This window comes from Varanus komodoensis, unplaced genomic scaffold (genome assembly GCF_004798865.1).
Source record: "Varanus komodoensis strain SLA01 unplaced genomic scaffold, ASM479886v1 scaffold23, whole genome shotgun sequence".
Classification (NCBI taxonomy): Eukaryota; Metazoa; Chordata; class Lepidosauria; order Squamata; family Varanidae; genus Varanus; species Varanus komodoensis.
Window position 1 is genome coordinate 400358 of NW_025335627.1, and position 21249 is coordinate 421606.

At 40.0% G+C, this 21249-nt stretch overlaps 2 protein-coding genes across 6 annotated transcripts in view; both read left to right on the forward strand.

Moving 5' to 3' along the window:
* ALS2 (alsin Rho guanine nucleotide exchange factor ALS2) overlaps positions 1-16475 on the forward strand; it is a 70291-nt gene extending 53816 nt beyond the window's left edge. For 2 of the 4 annotated variants that reach the window (XM_044431714.1, XM_044431715.1), the window contains 8 exons: positions 2103-2260; positions 2490-2612; positions 4309-4485; positions 5522-5567; positions 7205-7266; positions 8313-8462; positions 9365-9461; positions 10420-11586. In XM_044431714.1, the coding sequence (XP_044287649.1) occupies positions 2103-2260; positions 2490-2612; positions 4309-4485; positions 5522-5567; positions 7205-7266; positions 8313-8462; positions 9365-9461; positions 10420-10458 (852 nt within the window). In that variant the 3' untranslated portion in view covers positions 10459-11586. Of the gene's footprint in view, positions 1-2102; positions 2261-2489; positions 2613-4308; positions 4486-5521; positions 5642-7204; positions 7267-8312; positions 8463-9364; positions 9462-10419; positions 11587-14662 lie in introns of those variants that run through there. The other 2 variants (XR_006414883.1, XM_044431716.1) reach the window with 2 other exon arrangements.
* A 497-nt stretch (positions 16476-16972) lies between these two features.
* Positions 16973-21249, forward strand: part of MPP4 (MAGUK p55 scaffold protein 4) — a 39403-nt gene continuing 35126 nt past the window's right edge. For both annotated transcript variants that reach the window (XM_044431879.1, XM_044431880.1), the window contains exon 1: positions 16973-18053. The gene's annotated coding sequence lies outside the window, so the exon portion shown is untranslated. The remainder of the gene's footprint in view (positions 18054-21249) is intronic.

Consider the following 21249-nt stretch of genomic DNA (forward strand, 5'->3'; position numbering starts at 1 on the left):
CTTCTGTTCAGCAAATCTTAGGACAAAAGTGCATGATGTTCTGATTAGCTAGCAAACTAACTAAAAGTGGATCAGATGGAACAACTATAAGATAGATATGGATCCACAATTAGCTACAGAATCAGGCTTAAAAAGTCTTATCGATGGTGCCTTCTCAAACTGGGGAGTGGTAAGGAGTGGGGTACTACACGGTTCAGTCTAGGATGCAATGATCAACATTTTTATTAATGATTTTGAGGAGGAGGTATGGGGAATGCTTATCAGTTTTGCAGCTGACACAACATTGAGTGGAATAGCTAATACTCTGGAAGATAGAAACAAAATTCAAAGGGTTCTTGATAGACTGGGCTGAAAACAAGAGAATGAAATTTAATAAGGCTAGATGCCATGTTCTGCACAAAAAGAAGGATCCAATGCATAGTTACCAGATGGGCTCAACAATGCTACTATAATCTTAGAATTGTTATCAATCTCAAGCTAAATATGAGTAAACTATGTGATGTGGCTGCAAAATAGGCAAAGGCTATTTTGTGCTGCATTAATAGAAGCATCACTACAAAATTATGTGAAGTACCAGTTACTATCTATTCAGCACTGGTTAGGCCTCATCTTGAATACTGTTTCCAGTTCTGGGAAGCACAGTTGAAAAAGTAGCTGCTGTTATTACATGCCATCAAACAATCTCAGATTATGGTAACCTTATGAATTAATGTCCTCCAAATAGTCCTTTCCTTCACAGTCCTCTTCAGCAATTCTAAACTCAAGGCTGTGGCTTCTTTCATGCAATTGATACATACTGTATTTGGTCTTCCTCTTCATCTTTTGCCTTCAACTTTCCATAGCACGAGAGTCTTCTCCATTGAATCTTGTTTTCTGTATCCAAAGTATGGCAGCTTCAATTTTCTCATTTTGCTTCCAGGGAAATTTCTGTTTTATCTAGGACCCATGTGTTTGTCTTTCAGTCCAGGGTATTTGCAAAGCTCTCCTCTGCCACCATGTTTCAAATATGTCTATTTGAAAAGAGACTAAAAGAGGTGGACATGTTTAGCATTGAGAAGGGAAGCCTGAAAGAAGATTTGTGGAGGGATCAGGATCTCCTCTTGATTATCCCAGAGTGCAGGACGCATTATAACAAGTTAATGTCACAAGAAGCCAGATCTCAGCTGAACATCAGGACAAATTTCCAGACTGATAGTGCAATGGGGAGGTTGTGGGCTCTTCCACATTGAAGGCGTTCAAGGTGCGGCTGGACAGCCACCTGTTAGGGATCCTTTAGGTTGGAGTCCTTCACTGAACAGGGGGTTGGACCCAATGGCCTTGTGGGTTCTCCCAGCTCTACTGTTATATGATTCAATGTTTCTTTATTGCTGGCTGGGTAAAGAACCTAATTGAAATTGAAAAGGAGAACAAAGGAAAGTTCAATGGATCAAGGCCAAATTCTAACATTTAACTCTTCAGTAGCTATATTACCGTACAGGGTGTTTTTAAAGCGGTTCTCGTCATTTAAAAAAATCTATTCAATGTCAGGGAAAGTCTTGAGGAAACAAACTTTGAGGTTTTTCTGGATGAGGCTTTTCTTGTGCACTTTACCCTGTCTTATCACTGATTTGTAGAAGGTCATAAATTGTTCCTGCTCTTAAAATAAACTGTTATGCTTAGAATGGAGGCTGTCACTGTCTGTCATACCACTAATTAAAAAGACAATTTTCAAAGAGAAATCCTGAGGAAGAGTGCACCTATTTGTGCCACCCCAGTTAAAGGGATACAACTCTGGTATAAATTCATACAGACTGCAAGTCTTTGGTATAATTTTCAAATGACATTGCAGGATGTTGGTTTTGAACAGTAGGTTCCACTTTGTATGAATGTGTAGATTATACAGTTTGCTGCTGCTGCTACTACTATTACATTGCATTCATATCCTGCCTTGTGAGGAGCCCAAAGCAGGTTACATCGCTCCATTTTGTCCTCACAACTGCTCTGTGACGCAGGTTATATTGTTTGAATGCTTATTATTGAAAACGAAGTTAATATATGAGTACTGCATTTAAGATTTTGCTTCTTTACATAGCTGTTTGTTACTCTCACCCTTTATTTGTCAGGCGTGTGACACTCCTCTGCATCCTTTGGGAAAACTTGTCGAGACTTTAGTAGCTGTATACCGAATGACGTATGTGGGAGTGGGAGCCAATCGGCGACTGTTGCAGGAAGCTGTCAGGGAAATTAAATCCTACCTCAAACGCATCTTCCAGTTAGTCAAGTAAGAAAAGGGGAAGTTATTTTTTGGTTTACTGGAAAATGTTTATATCCCACTATTTCTGCTGACAAATGTTCAAATTTCATATATTTGGGTTTTTTAAAGTGGTACCATCAGGCATATATTTTAAATTCTTGTTAGATTCTCCTGCAAAAAGATTCTAAGAAAACAACTTTTGAGAAATGGTTGCATCTCTTGCTAAGGGTATAACTCATATACATTTGATTTTAAGATTCCTTTTTCCTGACCTTCCTGAAGAGGGAAGTACAATTCCACTTTTGGTGACTGAGACTAAGGGAAGGAGATCGTTCTGTAGTGGAAAAAGTGACTCCAGACCAGAATCTCCAGAACCAGGGTTTGTAGTTAAAAAATATTTTAAAATTTCAAAATAACATGTGTTAAGATTTCCTCTGAGCTCCCATTTTGTGGATTATTTAAATACAAGACACTTACAGAAAGAAATCCTGAAAGCAAAATGTTAGAATTTTGTTTGCTCAAGATAGTCTTTTTCCCACTTGGCTATCTACATTGGTGAATAAGCACACTGTGGCTGTTTGTATGTAATGATGCAAATTATGTGTTAATTAACCTCATGATTTCCATGGGTTTCTGGGCATATTCTGCACCTTTTTCAATATTTTACAATTGATAGGGTTGATCATTTCCTGTGAGATGTGCTGATATTGTAGATTAATTGTGGATTAAACAGTTCTAAGTTAACCTTTAATTAGTAGTTAGGTTAACTATTTAACCCAGGGGTCCTCAAACTTTTTCATCCCGGGGCCAGTTGAAAGGTGCCTGCAGTGGGCACAGGCCGCCAAGGTGGTGCCAGCGGGGGGGAGGGGGGCTGGTGAGGGGGCAGAGTGCACGCCCACACGCAGCGAGGTGGGGGTGCCCGGGGTGAGGCCACAGCTTGTTTGTGCGGAGATCGTTTTCTCCACGCGAGTCCAAAACGATCTTTCTGCGAACAAGCCTCTGCCAGGCGCATGCCCAGCAAGGCGCCAGCTTGCTTGCGAGGAGATCGTTTTCTCCGAGAGTGTCCAAAATGGTGCAGAACCTCTGGGATAGGACAGATCCGGCCCATGGGCCATAGTTTGAGGACCCATGATTCAACCCATGATTTGCCACTGTTGTGTACAATTCAGACAATTCATTCGTCATTCTTTATGATCTAAAATTAAATTAAAATACAAGTGGAAGTTAACCATTTGTGTGTGCTGGTTTTGGATTGCCAGTTAAAATGCTTGCATTTTTTAGTATCTTGCAAATCTCTGCTACTTCCTTTGTATCTTCATGGTCTTTATTTAGAATGGAGACATGTTTACCCTTACATGTAATATAGCAAAGTTATCCCATATTCTGGCCTTCCACTATCCTGAGCTTCCATAAAAGCACTAGATGAAGTTGTGCCCATCTCAACCATACTTCCAGTTCTTTAAAATGGGAGTAACAGGAGTACATTCTACTACAGTGCAGCCCCAAACAATTGTTTACTTCATTTACACCAGGAAGGGTGCTTGTTCTGGCAGAATGGTTGTGTAATGTATGCCATGTCCTGTGTGTTCTCATGACAAAAATTGGAAGTGGGGAACGTTCAGGGAAAGTTAATAAAAAATGAAGGAATACTGCGTCTATACTCCAGCAACCATGGTTCCACTCCTCACTCCTGCTTACTGGAACCTGGAGCTATGGCACTAGGCCTGTGTCACTCAGCCAGATAAGGAGCCAATCTGCATAGAGCAGCAGGTTAGCTCCCTCTGGGGCAGCTGCCCCCCATGAAATGTAACCTGAGGGGCATGATGACAACAGGATGCCTTCTACTACTGCCACGCCTGTGGCACTGAAAGCAACAACCCAGGAAGAGATGCAGATCAGGGGCTGAACTTTTGATCTATATTGCTTTAGGTTCTTTTACTTTCTGCCCTCTCAACATGAGCTGTTGAAAGGAAGAGCAGGCCTGATCATACAACACATCTTTCTGTGAATTTTCACAAACTTCTACTTGTTCAGTATACCATCCAAAATGTTTGCCTTTATTTTCTCTTTTTAAGCTATGTGGTCACAAGCTCTGGATTGCTGCTTCCTGTTTTGCTACCAAGACTCTACCCGCCTTTGTTTATGCTGTATGCCTTGGACAATGAACGAGAGGAAGATGTTTACTGGGAGTGTGTTTTGCGCCTGAACAAACAACCGGATATGGCACTTCTGAGTTTTTTGGGAGTGCAAATGTAAGCATATTTCAAGATGTTGCAGAAAATAGTTTCCAACATGAAAGCAGAAGGATGACACTTCTTGTGCTAACAATATTTCACTAATAATAAAAGGGAATGTGATTGTATAATAGGTTTTGATTATATGTTAGGATTTTCAGTGTCCCAAGTGCTAGTGATTTCTCATTTTGCAGTTTAATCTATCTAACTTTTAGCAAGACAATTTCTTTATCTTGTGGCAGTCTGAAACACCATGTTGACAGCATCTGCTCTATTCACCTTACCTCTATGCTAACTGCTTGTGTACATCTATCGCTGGGATCTGCATGTGTGCCAACATTAGCTTCCTGCCCTTCCATTACATCTTTGCCATCACCCTCTTTCTTTGTTTTACCTTCACTTCATTTCTTCTGTCTTCACATGATGTCATTAAGTAGCTAATAGGGTTAAAACTGAACCTGTGCAAGCATAGTTTCTCTCGATGTCTTCCCCCTGCATCCCCCCACATGCCCCCTAAATCTGCTTCAGGGGAACCTTGAATTCTCAGGGCAGATTTGGGGGAACACTTGGAGGGCTGTAGGGAAGAGGGGAAAATCTCTTTGATCCACAGTTTCTGTTCCACTGCTGATGGCTGACACTGGATACAGTCCTATGTTCTCCATCTCCCTTTATAGTCAAGAGAGAGGGAGAGTGTGTGTGTATGTATCACCATGGCCCTCTTTCTTATAGTAGCAGCAGCAACAGCGCTGTCAGGAAATTAAAAAACACAGAAGCAGCTGCTCAGACATTAGGATCCTCTGTGCCATATGCAGGTTTAACTTTCCCTTGGGCTGAGATGCTGCTGCGGGCAACGTCAGAGGAGCTAGATGTGGCTGAGGCAGCTCTCAAGCTCTGAGAGGACTGGGGCCAGGAGCTATGTCAGATCTGGGAAATGTTCCAGGTGACCCTGATCTTCATGGGGCTACAGCTGTTGCTTTTCAGACTTGGGCAGTGGGTAATGTGCACAACTCAGCCCTTCAATAGTGTGTCTTTTTTGCATTTCTGTTTCTTTTAGGAAATTTTGGCCAACAAACACCTCTGTCCTTGGGGAAAATAAAAAGGTACCATTTACGGGATTCTTCCATGTGTGTCTTTGAGCTTCAAAACTGGATAAAGCAAAACAGCACTGTGTGGTGTGTGTGTTGATTTTAATGCATTCTTCTTTGGTTAGCACATACAACTTTCCTTAATGTATGTCCCTAATTTTTACAGTACACAGTTCTTCCAGTGACAGTTAATTCATAGTTCCAGTTGCATGGCTCCCAGGACATGTAATATTTACAATTACCTTTCCTGTCTTTATCTCCTGTGATTGTGAAATGATCCCAGATGATTGCTTTATTAGGAGATACAATCCAATAAATCATTGGTTTGGGTGGAGGCTTTTTGCTGTTTCATTTTAGATGTTCATATTCTGCATAGTGGTGCTTCCTTTGCTAAAACAAAACCTTTCCCTCTTATTGGAGAACTAACGGGCAGATGTGCAGTCAGTACACAGTGTCTGTACTAGAGGAAGCCATAGTATTGTTACTAAAAAATTTTGAGGGGATGGAGGAGTTGGAGGTGGGAAAGCTTTGCTGTGCAGTGCAGACTCTGCCCATTTAGACCAGTACAGCACAGTAATACCAGTTTGTGTCCATACAGGGGGGCATCCAGTATTAGTCCTAGTTAGAGTAGACTGATTGAAATGGATGAGTCCTGAGACAGACTTGCATTGGCTGCAACCCACTGACAACTAGAAGGCAGAACACTGGTGCTATTTCTGCATTACACTGGCCAATCTAGCCCCCACCTCTCTCCACTTCTGCTGCACAGGCTCCCACTACTGTCACCTTGCTTGCCATTTGACAAGAATGCCCTGGCAATGTGTTCTTCCGAACACCCTCTAGACTCAACTATGTAGAGGTGATTGATGGCAGTGATTTGGTTTACTGTGTGTTCCATGTGGACTGGTGGAGCTACTGTTGCTTGCTAAATTGAAGCACACTGCAACCAACATCATGCAGCAGAAATTTTGCATGTCACTCAGTAGGAATCATGCAGCAAGTCAATATTAAATGGGTTTATTCAGCCCCAGTTTGGTCACAAATTCTTGTACAACAGTAACCCAAAGTGGTTGTTTGATAATATTACTTATGAAAGGATTTTGATGTTCTCAGTTCCATTGTAATATATGAATGTCTACCAGCAAATTTAAACACTTATTAATGGAACTTATATATGACCAAAATCACAATTTGGATGCTTTTCTATATTGAAGGAATGGAAATAAACTGCCTTGAGTCCGAATCACTGAGAATAGACAGGATATAGATATAATAACAGTAATAATAATAATCTACCATTCATAGCTGGAAGGTATTTTGAAAAGAATATTCCATATTATAGGAACAACCCAGAACCAAAATAACTTCCAAATGACTATATCTTACATATCATATATTAAAATGTAATATAAGTCATTACCTTACTGATTAGTCAACAGCAGTTTAGCTCACCAACCAATTCAATCTCATTTCCTTTTTTGAATGGAAGTTAAATGATTAAACAATCATGGTGTTCTAGAAGATGAAGTTTTTCACTATCTTAATCCAACATCTCTATTTCAATTTTTTTTGTGCTTAAACATTATTTCTGATTCAATACACTGCTGGAGATAAAGTTGGCTATAATCATCCATTTTCATTCATTTCATTAGGTATTGCCAAATACAAAAGATGCCTGTTTTGCTTCAGCAGTGGAATGTTTACAACAGATCAGGTAATCTTAAATGTAGATGCTTCGTTTTCCTGCTTTTCTAGTCTTATAAAGGTCAGGAGGACTGCTTTAGCTGGTGATCTGAAGATTGTAGAAATTGGCTTAAGGCCTTACCTAGAATATATATTGTTGTTGTCATCATTATTATTGCATTACATTTCTATACCATCCATAGCCGAAGCTCTCTGTATGGTTCACAACATTTTAGTTCATCCATCTGGATTTCAACCAGACCAGACCCTGCTTAGCTTCCAAGATTATGCAGGATTAGGCACTTCAGGCTATATGGAAGCTATATGCATAGGACTGTGTTGCCAAGTATATACTATATGTTGTTCGGGGAAAGGATATAGTTTTAAATGTTTTTTTTTGGCCTATCTCTTGCCATTCTTTATATTCCAAATTAAAAGATGCAATTTTGACAATTTTATGTTGGCATTCATGGGTCTTTTGTTCATATCACATCAGGAACTAGTCTGTTTCCTTCAAAGATGCCCAGGTCACATGACCATCACCACCCACAGTGGCTTGTTTAAGCCACCGTGGCTTGTGGTATGTGACAGTGAACATTTTAAATATTCAAGCCACAGTGGGTGCTCATAATGGCTGTTTTGGCATCCAGATCCAGTGAAGGTGGGGTGAACTGCTGTGGCTAGGGTTGGGAAATATGTGGCTCTCCAGATACTTGTTGAACTTCACCTCTCACCAGCCCTAGCCTGAATGGCTAATGGTGTGGGATCCTAGAAGTTGAAGTCCAGCAACGGTTGTCAAAGCACATGTTCATTCAACTCTGTACCAATGGGAGTTTCACCTTTTAAGTAGAAGTTGGAGCAATGAAGAGAAGCCCTCTGATCCTTAGTATAAAACATACAGCAAACATTGTTTTTTCTATGATATTTCTCAGTCCTAGAACTGTGTAACGCTTAGTTTTCACTGATGTGGTGCATTATTTTCCTCTCAAATTCCCATAGTGATCAGAGGACAGGGTTGATTCAGTACTGAGAAACCAAAGATAAATTTTGTAAAAGAAAAAATTGTCTTCCCAATAGTACAACTTTTACACCTGCTGACAAACTGAAGGTGATCCAGCAGACCTTTGAGGAGATCTCACAGAATGTACTAGAGAATCTTCATGAGGATTTCCTTTGGTCCATGGATGATTTGTTTCCTGTTTTTCTGTATGTGGTGCTACGAGCCAGGTGGGTAAATTAACATTTTAAAAAGTGCACAGTACCAATTAATGATGGAAACAAGGATTCCCATTTCTGATCCAATGCCCGTACTGAAATCTGTTGCATGGGGAATGGGATATATTTATTTTTATTCATTTATTATCAAATTTATGAATTGCTCTACATTGAGACATATTGGAGTGGTATACAGCAAATTAAAATACAGAATCCAAGAAAGTTACCAAAAAACCCCTGTAGAAACCTCAGTATAACAGTGCCAGGAATCTAGTCATTAGTCAAAAAAGCTTGCCATAAAAAGAAAAGTCTTCAGCAAATGCTGAACATGAAGTAACATATGTGTAGGATGCCTCAATTGGAAGGGTCATGTTACATGGGGATGGGACAGCTTTGGGAATAATTGATTTACTACACCTTCCTTGGGTATTTAATGTGGATAGGTGTGTGTTGTTTCCATGTGCACGGCTTATTTACAAGCTGGCTTATGTGATGCATGGATGTAGTGAGTAATTAGGTCAGTGAGAAAAACAGTAATTGCGGATGACAAGCCATACCTCCATTTTATGATTTATAAAGCTGACCTTTCACAGCTTGGGACTCCAGAGACAAAGCTGCACATGGAAAATTTGCCACATGGTAAAAACTGAAATGAGGGGTTGTGTCCATGTTTAAGAAAGCAAGCAAGACAGAAACCTGCATTTGCTAAAACAACAATATAATTGTGATATGCAGCAATATAATTGTGTAGAAAACTTTCAAGGATGAGGAGGCTAGAGGAGTCTTACGTAATAGGATGGCATACGCATTACCAAGTAAGGTGAAGAAATTTGGCTTTGCACCTGTTTCTTTCTTGACAAGGTCTTGACACATATCGTTGAGTGAAATTAAATATGTGTTCTCTTCTGTGGCAGGATTAGGAATTTGGGGTCTGAAGTACACTTGATTGAGGACCTCATGGATCCCTATCTCCAGCATGGCGAGCAAGGAATTATGTTCACTACTCTGAAGGCAAGCCTTAGTTAATTATCTCTGTTACTTAAAATGTTCTTCTACTTTGGATATGGCATAGAGAAATGTCAAAATCAACCTTCTTCAAACCTGATGCCTTCTGGATATGTTACAGTACAATTCCAAGCATCCATAGCCAGCATGGCTTGCTGGGGGATGCTGTAAATTGCAGTCCAGTGCATCTGGTGGTCACCAAGGTGGGGAAGAATGGTTGTTCAAAGTTTCAATTAACTTTGATCTTACTGAAATCAGGAGAAGGATTTAATGATAGTATGGTTCCCATGGAGTTAAATTCAGTATGTATTAGGAATATATGAAATCTTTGTTTTATATTCACAACTTATCTGAAAATACTAAATTCATAATCCTGAGTGAAAGTAGTAGTTATCCTGATAAATTTTTTCAGATTTACAAAAATTGCATTTGTGTCCAAAAATGTATATTTTAAAAAATCTCAGCTTTTCTACTTAATTTCATGAAAGTGTGCTCCCTTGAAAAATATGCGTAGAAATGCATCTTTTCCTTTTTGCAATCCAGTTTTTTCCATCCAAAGAAATAAAAAATATATGGAAAATTGGAATAAAGTATAACAAGCTACACACTGAGAGCCAGTGTGGTGTGGTGGTTAAGAGCATGGGACTGGGACTCAGACGATATGGGTTCTAGTCCCCGCTCAGCCATGAAGCCAACTGGGTGACTTTGGGCCAGTCACAGACTCTCAGCCCAACCTACCTCACAAGGTTGTTGTGGGGATAAGATGGAGGAGGAGACGTAAACTGCTTTGAGCCCTTTGTAGGAAAAAGGCAGGATATAAATAGAAAAAAAAAAACAAACAAACTGCATTTTGGAAAATATTTGAGCTCTAAAATCACTGATTCTTCCATCCATAGTCTGGACTCGAGCAAGAGAAAATGTTTGCAGCTAAATCTGACCTGAGAAATAACTCTTCTATTTCCAGGCATGTTATTACCAGATTCAACATGAAAAGCTTACCTAGATGGACACAAATATGGAAGACTTCTGAACAGAGTTTCTGTCCTTCTTCCCTGAAATCACCTAAAATGGAAACAAAGTCGTCATGCTGTGGATGTCATTCCTAGACTTTCTTCAAGACAAAGAGTGCAAAAGCCTTAGAATCAGAAAATGCGGAGGAATCAAAATATACTTTGCAGACAGGGAAGGAAAAATTACATGTAGCATGGCTTCTACATGGAATCCATATAAAAGCATAGTCAGGGAATGGACTGATTCTTGCACTGAAGATGCTGTTAATTATGTGCTTTCAAAGGATTGAAATGCACTGTAGAACCACTCAGTGTCCTTCTAAATTCAACTGCCTGGTTGTGCATCACTAAAAAAAAATATTGATGAGTTGTCTGCTGCACTTCTTGCTCACAATTTCTGTAAGTTGGATTACAGCTAGGAGTTGCACATGCTGCTGTGAAAACAAACCAAATCTGGTGGACTTACTAATTCCAGTGTAGTAAGAATATATGAGCTGATGCTTTCAATATTTTCTTTGCTCACCATTCAACATCAAGGAACACTGTTCATATTGAACCTTAGCACTTAATTTGGTATGCATTATGTTTATAAAACTCTTCATTTTCATACTTCTGAGTCTTGGCAATCCGCATCTCAAGGTGAACAAAGTATCCAAGTTAGAAATGCAACAGTCACTTTGTGTGAACCTCCCATTACAGAAGGGTGGATGTGTGGGCTGCATAAGCATGTGCTCCATCAAGATTGAAATAACAGTTTGAAATGCTCAGACTATGGGCCCATATCTTATGCTATGGAAACCCTTTTTAGTGCTTTTTTGTTGAAGTACTGTTTGAAAACTGCACAGTCATTGACCTTGTGACTTTTTCCTTGATTTATAGAATAATGGTAGCTGACAGCTTGGATGAAACAGGTGCTGTTCTTTATTATGTCTGTCACATATTAAGTGGGACATGTGGAAAATACTCTTCTGGCTAAAATTAAATTCAGTTAGTATAGCTGATGCAAATAATGCCTGAACATCTGAATCATGACTTAATGTATAGCTCCTTTATTTAAAAACATGGTGGGGGCTGTGATTGTAAATGGAGCAATTTTCATAATAAAGAATGTTGCTAATTCAGTGATTATTTATTTTGTGACAGTCAATACAAATCTTATTTCAATGCAGTTCCATTATCACTTCAAGAGGTTTCTTCTATAAAGACAGCTGTAATTAGTCCTATGATCCATAGTATCTGTTATAATTTATCCCAGAGCATGCTGAGTTAAACTACATCACTGCTTAATATATCCCTTTTCATTCTGAATGCCATTTGACATAATCTCAGGTTGATGCTCGTAGGATGAAGATTGTATGCTGCAACAAAATCTGGCTCTAAAACTGAAATCCTTCTAAACTTTATTGTAGGACTGCTCTTTAAGGTTCTTACAGAAATAAGCTTAATTGCAGTTAGTGGAATGAAAAATCCAGTTTTAATACTTACAGTGAAAGACATTTAAAACAAATGTGAAAAATGCACATGTGTTTCAGTAATACTTTGTTCTCTTGTGGCAGTTTGGTAACTTTTCATTTATGCTTCTAAGCAGGTGTGAAACTGCAGTAGCTGAAATCTTACATTATAAATGATTATGGATAGGGAAGGAGGGAAGTTATGTAAAACTCATTTACTTTTAGTGTGTTATTATTCACTAATGGGTAGTGATTAGTCCACTAATGCGAAAATCAGTGGATAGGAGAAAACTAATGAAATAATAATAATAATAATAATAATTAGTATTATTATTATATGTATTACACTTGTATGCTGTCATTGAGTGGGTTCACACAACATGTTAAACCGCTATGATTTTAGTGTGATGTCTGGACCCAGCACTGTTCCCCCAGGGTGGTTTAGAAACCATCTTGGCTAACTTATAAACCACCCCAACTAGCCTTGACTTGCAGCAGGGTTTAATACACCCACCATGGCTTATTGTATTGTCTGAATCCAGATAGCACAATTAGCCATGGATGGTCAAGTAAAAAAGCAGGGACCCCCTTGGCAACAGTGGCAGAAAGGCTTGCTGCTTTAGCCAAGGGACTAGCAAATGGCTGCCCTTTCCCAGGCACCCAAAAGAGCTACAGCAACACTTGGGGACACTTGAGAAAGACTTCTCACCTCCGTGCTAGCAGCAGTGGGGGCACTTCAAAGCTCAAGGCAACCCCCACACAAAGAGGCAGGCTTGTCCCCTTAAATTAGAAGCCTTGTGCCCCCCACTGGGCTTGCCCTTAGATTTTGCCACTTGCAGAGGTGTTCTCCACATGGGATAAATCATGTAACTGAAGGGACAGTTGGGCCTTTCTAGCACCCACCCATTCTCTGGGTGTCCTACTTAGAAGGGTGGATATTTGTGGATATTTGTGTCCCCTGACACTTTTTAGGGGTTCTTGTGCTTCTATGTTAAGGCAGCCAAGGGTCACATGAGCACTCACCAAAAAACTGAGAATTCTGCTGGGTGCATTCCACACACCCCTGCCTTAAGGGAAAAAAGTTCAAAAATAGCATTGGGCTATGAAGTTGCAATCTGGCATGTATACTGTGTCCATGGAAACAAGTATCAATATCAAATTGCAGCTTTGTAGCCCACTACTACCTTCAGCTTTTAAAAAGCTGGGGTGGAAAGTAACCCTTGCAGCAGAATCCTTGGTTCTTCTTCATGGTCTCTGTCCATCACACATACAGATGCTGTGCCTGCACTGTGCCCAAGTTTGGGAAGATTCTCCCAGCTTGACGGTTTTTGGTGGGTGTCCCACTTCCTTAGTATAAACAGGCAGGGCTCCCACCCTTCATCAGGTTTGACGGTTGTTCACTGTGCCTCAGGTCTCTCCTAGCTCTTTAACTTGCCTTCTTTACCTCAGCTTGAATATCCCTCAGCATTTTTCTGTCGTTGCCGTTGCCGTCATTTCATTGTCACATTCTATTCTCTCCTTTCGAGCCCTTTTTTCCTCTCAAACTCCTCAACCCCCCACTCCCTCCAACTGCTTCTCTCCCTCACAAAAATAGAAAAAACACTTCTATTGTTTTCTTAAACTTACCTTACCTCCACTTTAGTCCTCCTTTTTCTGTCTCCTCGATGGCACAGCGCCCTGCTTTTAGAAAGTGTTCTAAATGTGGAGTGAAAATGCCATCAACAGACAGCCATTCACTCTGCTTCCTATGCCTAGGTGAGGGGCGTTGTATTGACAAGTGCCCTCACTGCCAGGCATTTACTAAACAAACAAGGAAAAAATGAGAAAGCTGCCTAAAAAAGGAACTTTCCTTAGGTTTTTTAGTGGAGGGATGTCCATGTTTCCCTGGGCTGCCCTCACTTTTCAAGTATGGATAACACAGAAGCACTTATTTAAAAGTCAAACAGCACAAGTGCTGTTTAGCGCAAATGCTAAACAGCTTAAAATGGCTCAGGAGACATTCTGGTCTTTCTGCAGTGTATCTTGGGATACTACAGAAGGACAGGAGGAGGGCAGGAGGAGACACACAAGCCCTACTATGCCTGATACATGGAAACAGATAGGCCAATTTGCCCACAGTTGCTAGAATCCAGTGTCATTTGAAAAGCTCCAGGAAAGGGTACAAAGTGGCAAAAAATGGTGTTCCAAAATCAAGTGAGGAAACTATCACTTCCTTGGCAATGCAATCCTCCCCATTCTGTGATCTCTAATTGACGTCTGCTGGCATCCTCCATCTTTTCAACACTTCCCTAAATTTGCACTCAGCCCTGAAAGGAGCGATACTGGCTGCTTACTTCCTTTCCATGCTGTTTTGGGGGACACTTTGTGCTACAATTCTCTCACAGGTGCACAAATTTCCCCTCTGTTTACTTACCAGCCTTTCAATTTGCATATATTTCTGTGTTTTTTAAGAGCTATGTGTAAATTAGTCTATAAGTTCTCTCACCTTGTCAGTTTCCATGCGCATTACCTATTCTATTTCATGCTTCCTTTGACAGCTGAAATATACAAGGATATCAACACATATCAGACAGCCAGGAGAGTACATTGGTGGAAGACCAGATAATAATTTTAAAATTGAATAAAGGGGAAATATGCATGTAATGTAGTAATAGTTATTGTTGTGTTTGTTTTGTTCTGTTTTTCTGGGGCCCAAAAACCTCAGCCCCAGTTGCACATTTTTGAAGCTCTGATTTTTTTTTAACAGTAGCAAAGGAAAAGTGGTAGCAACTGGAGCAAAGAGAGGAAGATAAGACTGCTTCTTCCATGAAGGACTCTGGGATACTGGCTGGAGGACTGAGAGGAAAGTTGGGAAAGCACAAGGCATAGTGAGTCCAATTCTCAGGTGCATTGTGAGTTGTCATTCCTCAAACAGCCCACCCTGTGTAACTTATTCACAGGTTGGCTTAGTGTGTTGTGTAAAGCTGACAACTTTATCTGTTGATCCTCTCTATACCTAGTAGCATAGATTGATTTTCAAGTCCTTATCCTGCATTTCTCTGTCTACTTCCACTGCTTCCTTACATAACTACTTAACACAAGTAAGTATTTTTGTTTCATTTTAAAAAACTGGAAATTACTCTACTTTAAGATCAGTCAAACAGTCTTTCTAGAACACTTAAGCAGGAAAGACCTTTTAGTTTGAAATCAGAATAGGATAATCTTTTTAAGGTCATTGCCTGATTATCTTACATAGTACATTAATCATAGTCATGGAACAACTTTTTCCTCTTGAGAGGGAAGGAATCTTCCTCTGGAACATTAACAATGGCGTACTCTGGTCTAGTTTGGCTAAGAAAAAAAATCAGATATCAGAAGAAAAGCTGAGACATTTCGTGGGACCTGAAGTTTAGAGAGGCTGGATAAGATGAAGACCAAAATCTGTAATGTTTCTGTAACCAGAAACTCAGCATCAGCAAGCCCCAGGAATTGTCTGCTGTCTGATAGAGCTATAGAATTATTATTTCTGTACTGTACAATAGTCAAAGTCCTCTCTAAAGGGACAGTCCCTTTTGTAGCCCAGTCAAGCCTGGTGGCAAGCAGAGGTAAGGTGCAATGAAGAATCTTCAAAAATCTCAATTCTTTGCAGCCTTTTCACAGATTTAGCTTTGGACATTTCTAGCACTTCTATTCTGATAGTGCACTGGGACAATAAGACAGATAAAAGCAGACTGGCTGAATTTTGAAGTTTCTGGTTCAGTGCAGCTGGAAAACCTTTCAGCTCTATGATTCTGTGATTTAAAACAAAAAACAACAACCCTAAATACTCTGAGTGCATTGATATACCTAAATTTCAGAGTGTATTATCCTAAATCAGCCAAAACAAAACTATCTCTGGTGTACCACTCGTAAAACTGTAGGATCCAGTTTTATATAAGGACAGTTAAAATGTGTTATTCTGTGTAGTCATATTTATACAGCTTTACAGCCCAATGCAAGCTCTATTCTGCCTAAACACAGGAAGGTTGATAGCATGGAGTTGGGTGCACAAGTTGGGTCCAGACAGCTCCTCTGTGGATCTGCAGGCATTGAGCACAAAGGCTGATGACAATACTTCACACATGGAGCATCAAGATCTGCAGTGGGTTTGAAAGCTTGTTCAGCTGAATGTGCTTACAAATTTCCCTATGTATCTGGGGATGTTGATGGCAAGGATCCCATGTATGCCCACCCATTTTAAATGCTCGTGAGTGCAGAATCCATGCCTGCAAATTAAAGTTTGATGATCATGTAAGTGGATGTTACCTTCTTAAACAAAATTAAAGCTTGAAATTGGGTCATGAAGCAGGAAGAAAAAACATCTATAAGCAAGATCAATATAAGAACACGTAAGTATTGAAAAACCTTTTTATCTAGCATCTGAATCTGAGCTATTGTAAAACATTTTTGTAGTTGAACATTAATGTTGCAGCAATGATTCTGAACCTCTGTGGTATATACAGTATCATGAACGCAAAGATCTAAGCTAATACATTAAAATGGTTTGTAAATGATAATGACCTATAAAGCCCTAAACGGCTTGGGTCCTGGTTACCTGAAGGAGCGCTTACATCCATATTTGCCCAGTCGCCCCCTGAGATCGGCGGGAGAGGCCCTTCTCCGGGAGCCCTCCGTGAGAGAAATTAGGAGGGTGGTTACTCGGAGAAGGGCTTTCTCAGCGGTGGCGCCTAAGTTATGGAATGCGCTCCCCAGAGAGGTCCGCCTGGCGCCGTCGTTATTTGTTTTTCGGCGCCAGGCTAAGACCTTTTTATTTAAGCAACATTTTAAATGCTAAATACAATTGAATTTTATCTGGACAGGGCGGCTTATTTTATAATGTGAGTTTTAATTAAGATTATTTTATATGGATTTTAACTTGTTTTATCTATGTTGTAAGCCGCCCCGAGGCTTCGGCGAATGGGGCGGCATAAAAATGTTTTAATAAATAAATAAATAAATAAATAAATAAATAAATAAATAAATAAATAAAATATTTTAAAAGGAAGCTGTTTTCATATTTCGTCCATATGCTTCGTATTTAAAAATTCTACTGAGAGTTTTGGTGTTGTTACTAGTTGTTGAGGTACTTAAATACAATTCATTTGAGGGGCAAAAAACCTAATTTGATATTTTAAGGGGTACAAGATTAAAGATATATTTTAAGATCTATATTATTTTGAACTCATTGGGGCTTACATCTGAGTAAATGTATTTAAAATCTCAAGCCTAATCCTAACCCTTTCCCCTCAGTTTATAAATGCCAGTGTGTTTAAGATCATACTATAAATCCCTTCCCCATATGTGCTGAAGAACCTTCCACAACAGTAAATGGTTTTATTGATTGAGAGCTAAAATATTTTGTCTTAGTTTCATAACTTCTTCATAATACTCTGTGCTTTAATTTTGATCAGGGCTGTCATGGATAGGACATTTTGGAGGGCTTTCATTCATAGAGTTGTCAAGTCGGAGACAACGGCACATAACAACAACATGCTTTAATTGCCTTTAGTTCACTAATGGCTGAAAACACCTTAAATGTCTGAGTAGATTATTCCTCATTGATGTTATTATGAAGTAATCAGTAGCTAAAGAGATAATTCCTATAATTAAATGGCCACAGATTTGTTTGGGCAACTTCAGTTGCGCTGCTGTACAGAGGAGCTTGGATGACTTGATGTTCCTGGCTGAAAAGGAAAGGTTTTTCTTTTTTCCTGGAAAGCCTCAACTCTCTTCCACTTATTAAATGGCGATATCTCTTATAGACTGCAACTTGAGTAGATTCAATTTGACCATTACCACTGTTTTGTCCTTGCATCTACTTTTTCAAGCTAGTCTTTGTATGAGAAAATGGTTAAGGAGCTTTGTCGCCTTCTTGGTAATGAGCCATGCTAAGGTTATGTTTCTACGGATTAAAGAGGAAAGGATGTCCCTAGATTAGTTAGAGCAGTAAGGTGACTGAGGATACTAATATCCAGGCAATGTTTTCCTTGGCCATTACAGGAGATTTGATGGGATTGTAAATTCTGATAAAGAATCATGCTCCCTTCAGGATAAGTGTGACATCACACAGAGCAGTTTTTCAGTGACAGCTGTGAAATTTGACTGTAACTCAATACCAGGTAAAGCAGTTTATTTTTCTTTGGGAGTGAATGATAAGTGAACGATATCTAAAATTCAGTCTACTACGTTAAACAAAGCTCCAGGATCTGGTAAAGTTATTACTTTAAAGTAAGATAATTTGAATTTAATTTTAAAAGGGGAGATGCTGTTGGTCAGAGGAGACATAGTAAAACCTATATCCATCCAAGTGTCAAATTGCTTTCATGCTATCAAAGATGCAGGTTTTGTAAAGCTTCCTTCATGAGAGAATTTTCCTGTTTGGTATATGATAGATAACATGGTTGGGTGTAGGCACTGTACCCCTTTGTTGCTTCACAACTCTAGTGTGTGTTTCTTTTAAAAGTGTGTTAATATGTTGGTACCATGTTGTTGATACCTGCGCTTGTGTTTTCTCATTTGCTTAGAACTGTCTGGCACTGCAAGCTGCCGCAGCTAGTTCTTTTAAAATATTATTATTTATTTTAAAACATTGGCCTGGTTCAGATGTATATATGAAAGTGGCAGCCATCTTTGTGTTTGCATGTTCCCTCTCCTCCTTTAGCAGAGGGGTGGTTTAAATTCATGCTTTAAATTAACCCTATAACTGATCCTTATGTACAAATGATTTAAACTATGTTTTGTTGAAACAAGTGAGAGTCATAAACCACAGTTTGATTTTGGATTTTTCAGGAAATCAGGGGTGGGGATCCTGAGGCCCAGGATGTCACTCCGATGACCATGCCCCCGTTCCCTGGTCCCACCCCCTTCCCTTTCAAAATCTACACTGATATTTTGGTAGTTTCCTGCTTTTCTGTATTTATCCCCATGTTAAAACACAGTGTTTCTCCTATGATTTAATTCCTGGCAGTTAAGAGTTTTAACTTAAGAGAGCCAGTGTGGTGTAGTGGTTAAGAGCATGGGACTGGGACTCAGACGATCCGGGTTCGAGTCCCCCCTTGGCCATGGAGCCAACTGGGTGACTTTGGGCCAGTCACAGACTCAGCCCAACCTATCTCACAGGGTTGTTGTTGTGGGGATAAGATGGAGGAGGAGAATGATGTAAGCTGCCTTGAGCCCTTTGTAGGAAAAAGGCAGGATATAAATCGAAAAGAAAAAAAAAAAGAGTTTTAAGCTCAAATAGGCTATCATTTTTAAAATTTTCATCCCACCCACCACTAGAACAGTGCTTCTCCAAAACAGGAGTTAGTGCTTGGACTGTAAGAGGTTCTCCAGGCTTACAATAAATCATAGCTTAAGCAAATCACAAGTTGCCCTTTTTGAATTTAGTTTGAAAGTATCAGCTCCCTCTTTTGTTTTAATCTCCTCAGTACTGCACCAGAGGAGGGCCATGAAGATGTTGACAGGGTTGGGCATCACACCCAAACTGCACCGTGGGGTGCTTGGGCAGGTGGGCTCTAAAGTGTCTCAGATGATTTATGGGCACCTGTGCATTTCAGCTGGGATTCCTTTCAGACTTGTGAGCTGTTAAGAGCTCAGGGACGTGTGAGGTCTGATAAGAGCTGCTACATCAACAATTTCAGGGATATTTTAGGACTGCTATGGCAACCCTTCTTCTCACCTCTGTAGATTTCTTTTGACAACCAGGATTTTCCATTTTAGATGGCATTTGTTCCCTCCCTGCAGGAAAATGATGATGAAGACAAGACAACACTGTTAGCAGTAAGGCCATAGGATTAGATATCATACACAGTAGAAACTACTCTTGTTGCCACTGGCACTATGGAGCAGTTTGGAAGGAGGATCTGCCATTTTTCTGGCTACCCCATGCCCCATGGGCTGCACTTTGACCTTGAACAGATGAAATGGCTCTGGAAGCCCATGTCTACCTGCTCCAAACTGGGTTTATTTTATCTGTTTTAATTTTTTCTAGACCATCTATATTTCCATAGAAAATCTCTAGATGGTCTACAACAGTAAAAACATCAGAACAGCTGTGTCACTTGGTTGGCTGTGGGACTTGGATTGCTTAGATGCAACCCTGAGCTGGGCAGCAGGGGGCATGTGTGAAACACAGATGCTCTTGCTCAGAAAAGCCCATGTGACTTGGGCTGTCAGAGGGTTTAGATTCATTTTTTACAGGACTCTGTTACTGCCCAGCTGTGGCACTGCATTGCCCAGCCATTTAGGGTGCTCCATAGCAAGAGAATGTGAGTACTTGATCCTAAATCTGGTTTCTTACAGAATGAATGTATTGCATTGGTGATTGTTGAATGGCTTTCCAAACCTTAAAGGTCTTGTATTAGCTATGAAAATCTTCAGAACTTGAACAGTGCACATTGCTGGGGCTTTTGAAGTTCAGTTAGCAGTATTTTGCCTTTCAGAAGAAAATTGAATGAAAAACGTACTTGTATGTTCTGTCAAAGTATTGAGTGATTTCAAACTAGTTATTTTCTGCAGTGCTCCATATTACCTGCATAGGGATATATCCAATGGTCTATCTCTCCAGTGAAAAGAAACTGCTGGTTAATGCTGCTGCTGCTGCTGCTGCTGCTACTTATGCTAATACTAATACTAATGCTGCTACTACTAATGCCTCTGTATCCCACCTTTCTTCCTCTTACAAGGACCCTAAAGCAGCTTAGAAGATTCATCTTCTCTCCAATTCACTTCCCCCATCCCCTCATGTATCACACCAAATCTGTTGCAGAAAGTTTGGGGAGCTTCCAAAGCAGGTGTGGGCTGCAGTGGCAAGGACAAAGATGAAACAATTCCTGTTGCACAAATTCCATTCATGCAACTGCTGAATCTAAGCAGTGTGGAAAATACAATTTTGATTGGTCCTCTTTCTTTCACCCTGCCCCTGTCCTGGAAGTAGCCTGGACAGATTTCTCCTAAAGTATAAACATTTATTTTTTTGGCCAGGCAGGGCAGAAATTCAGTGTAGTTAAACCTCTTTTGTTCCCTGCTTTTCTGAAGTGATTGGGAAGAAGATGAGTTGGGAAATGCCATGTGATCACATCTCCCTGACCAGAATTCATGCTTTAAAGCTAAGGAAAATACAGATCTAACTATTTAAGGGAACAATCTTACTGGAGTTATCATAAGCCCTGGAACTCAGGCTGGAACTCATTTTATGCATGGCAAGAGAAGTGGCACAAGTGATCTTCGCCTCACTGTCAGCCCATCCTGCATTTTTCATTGGATGGGCTTTTTTTGCAAAATTAGTGACAGTCTTTCAGTGTGGGAGGAAAGGAG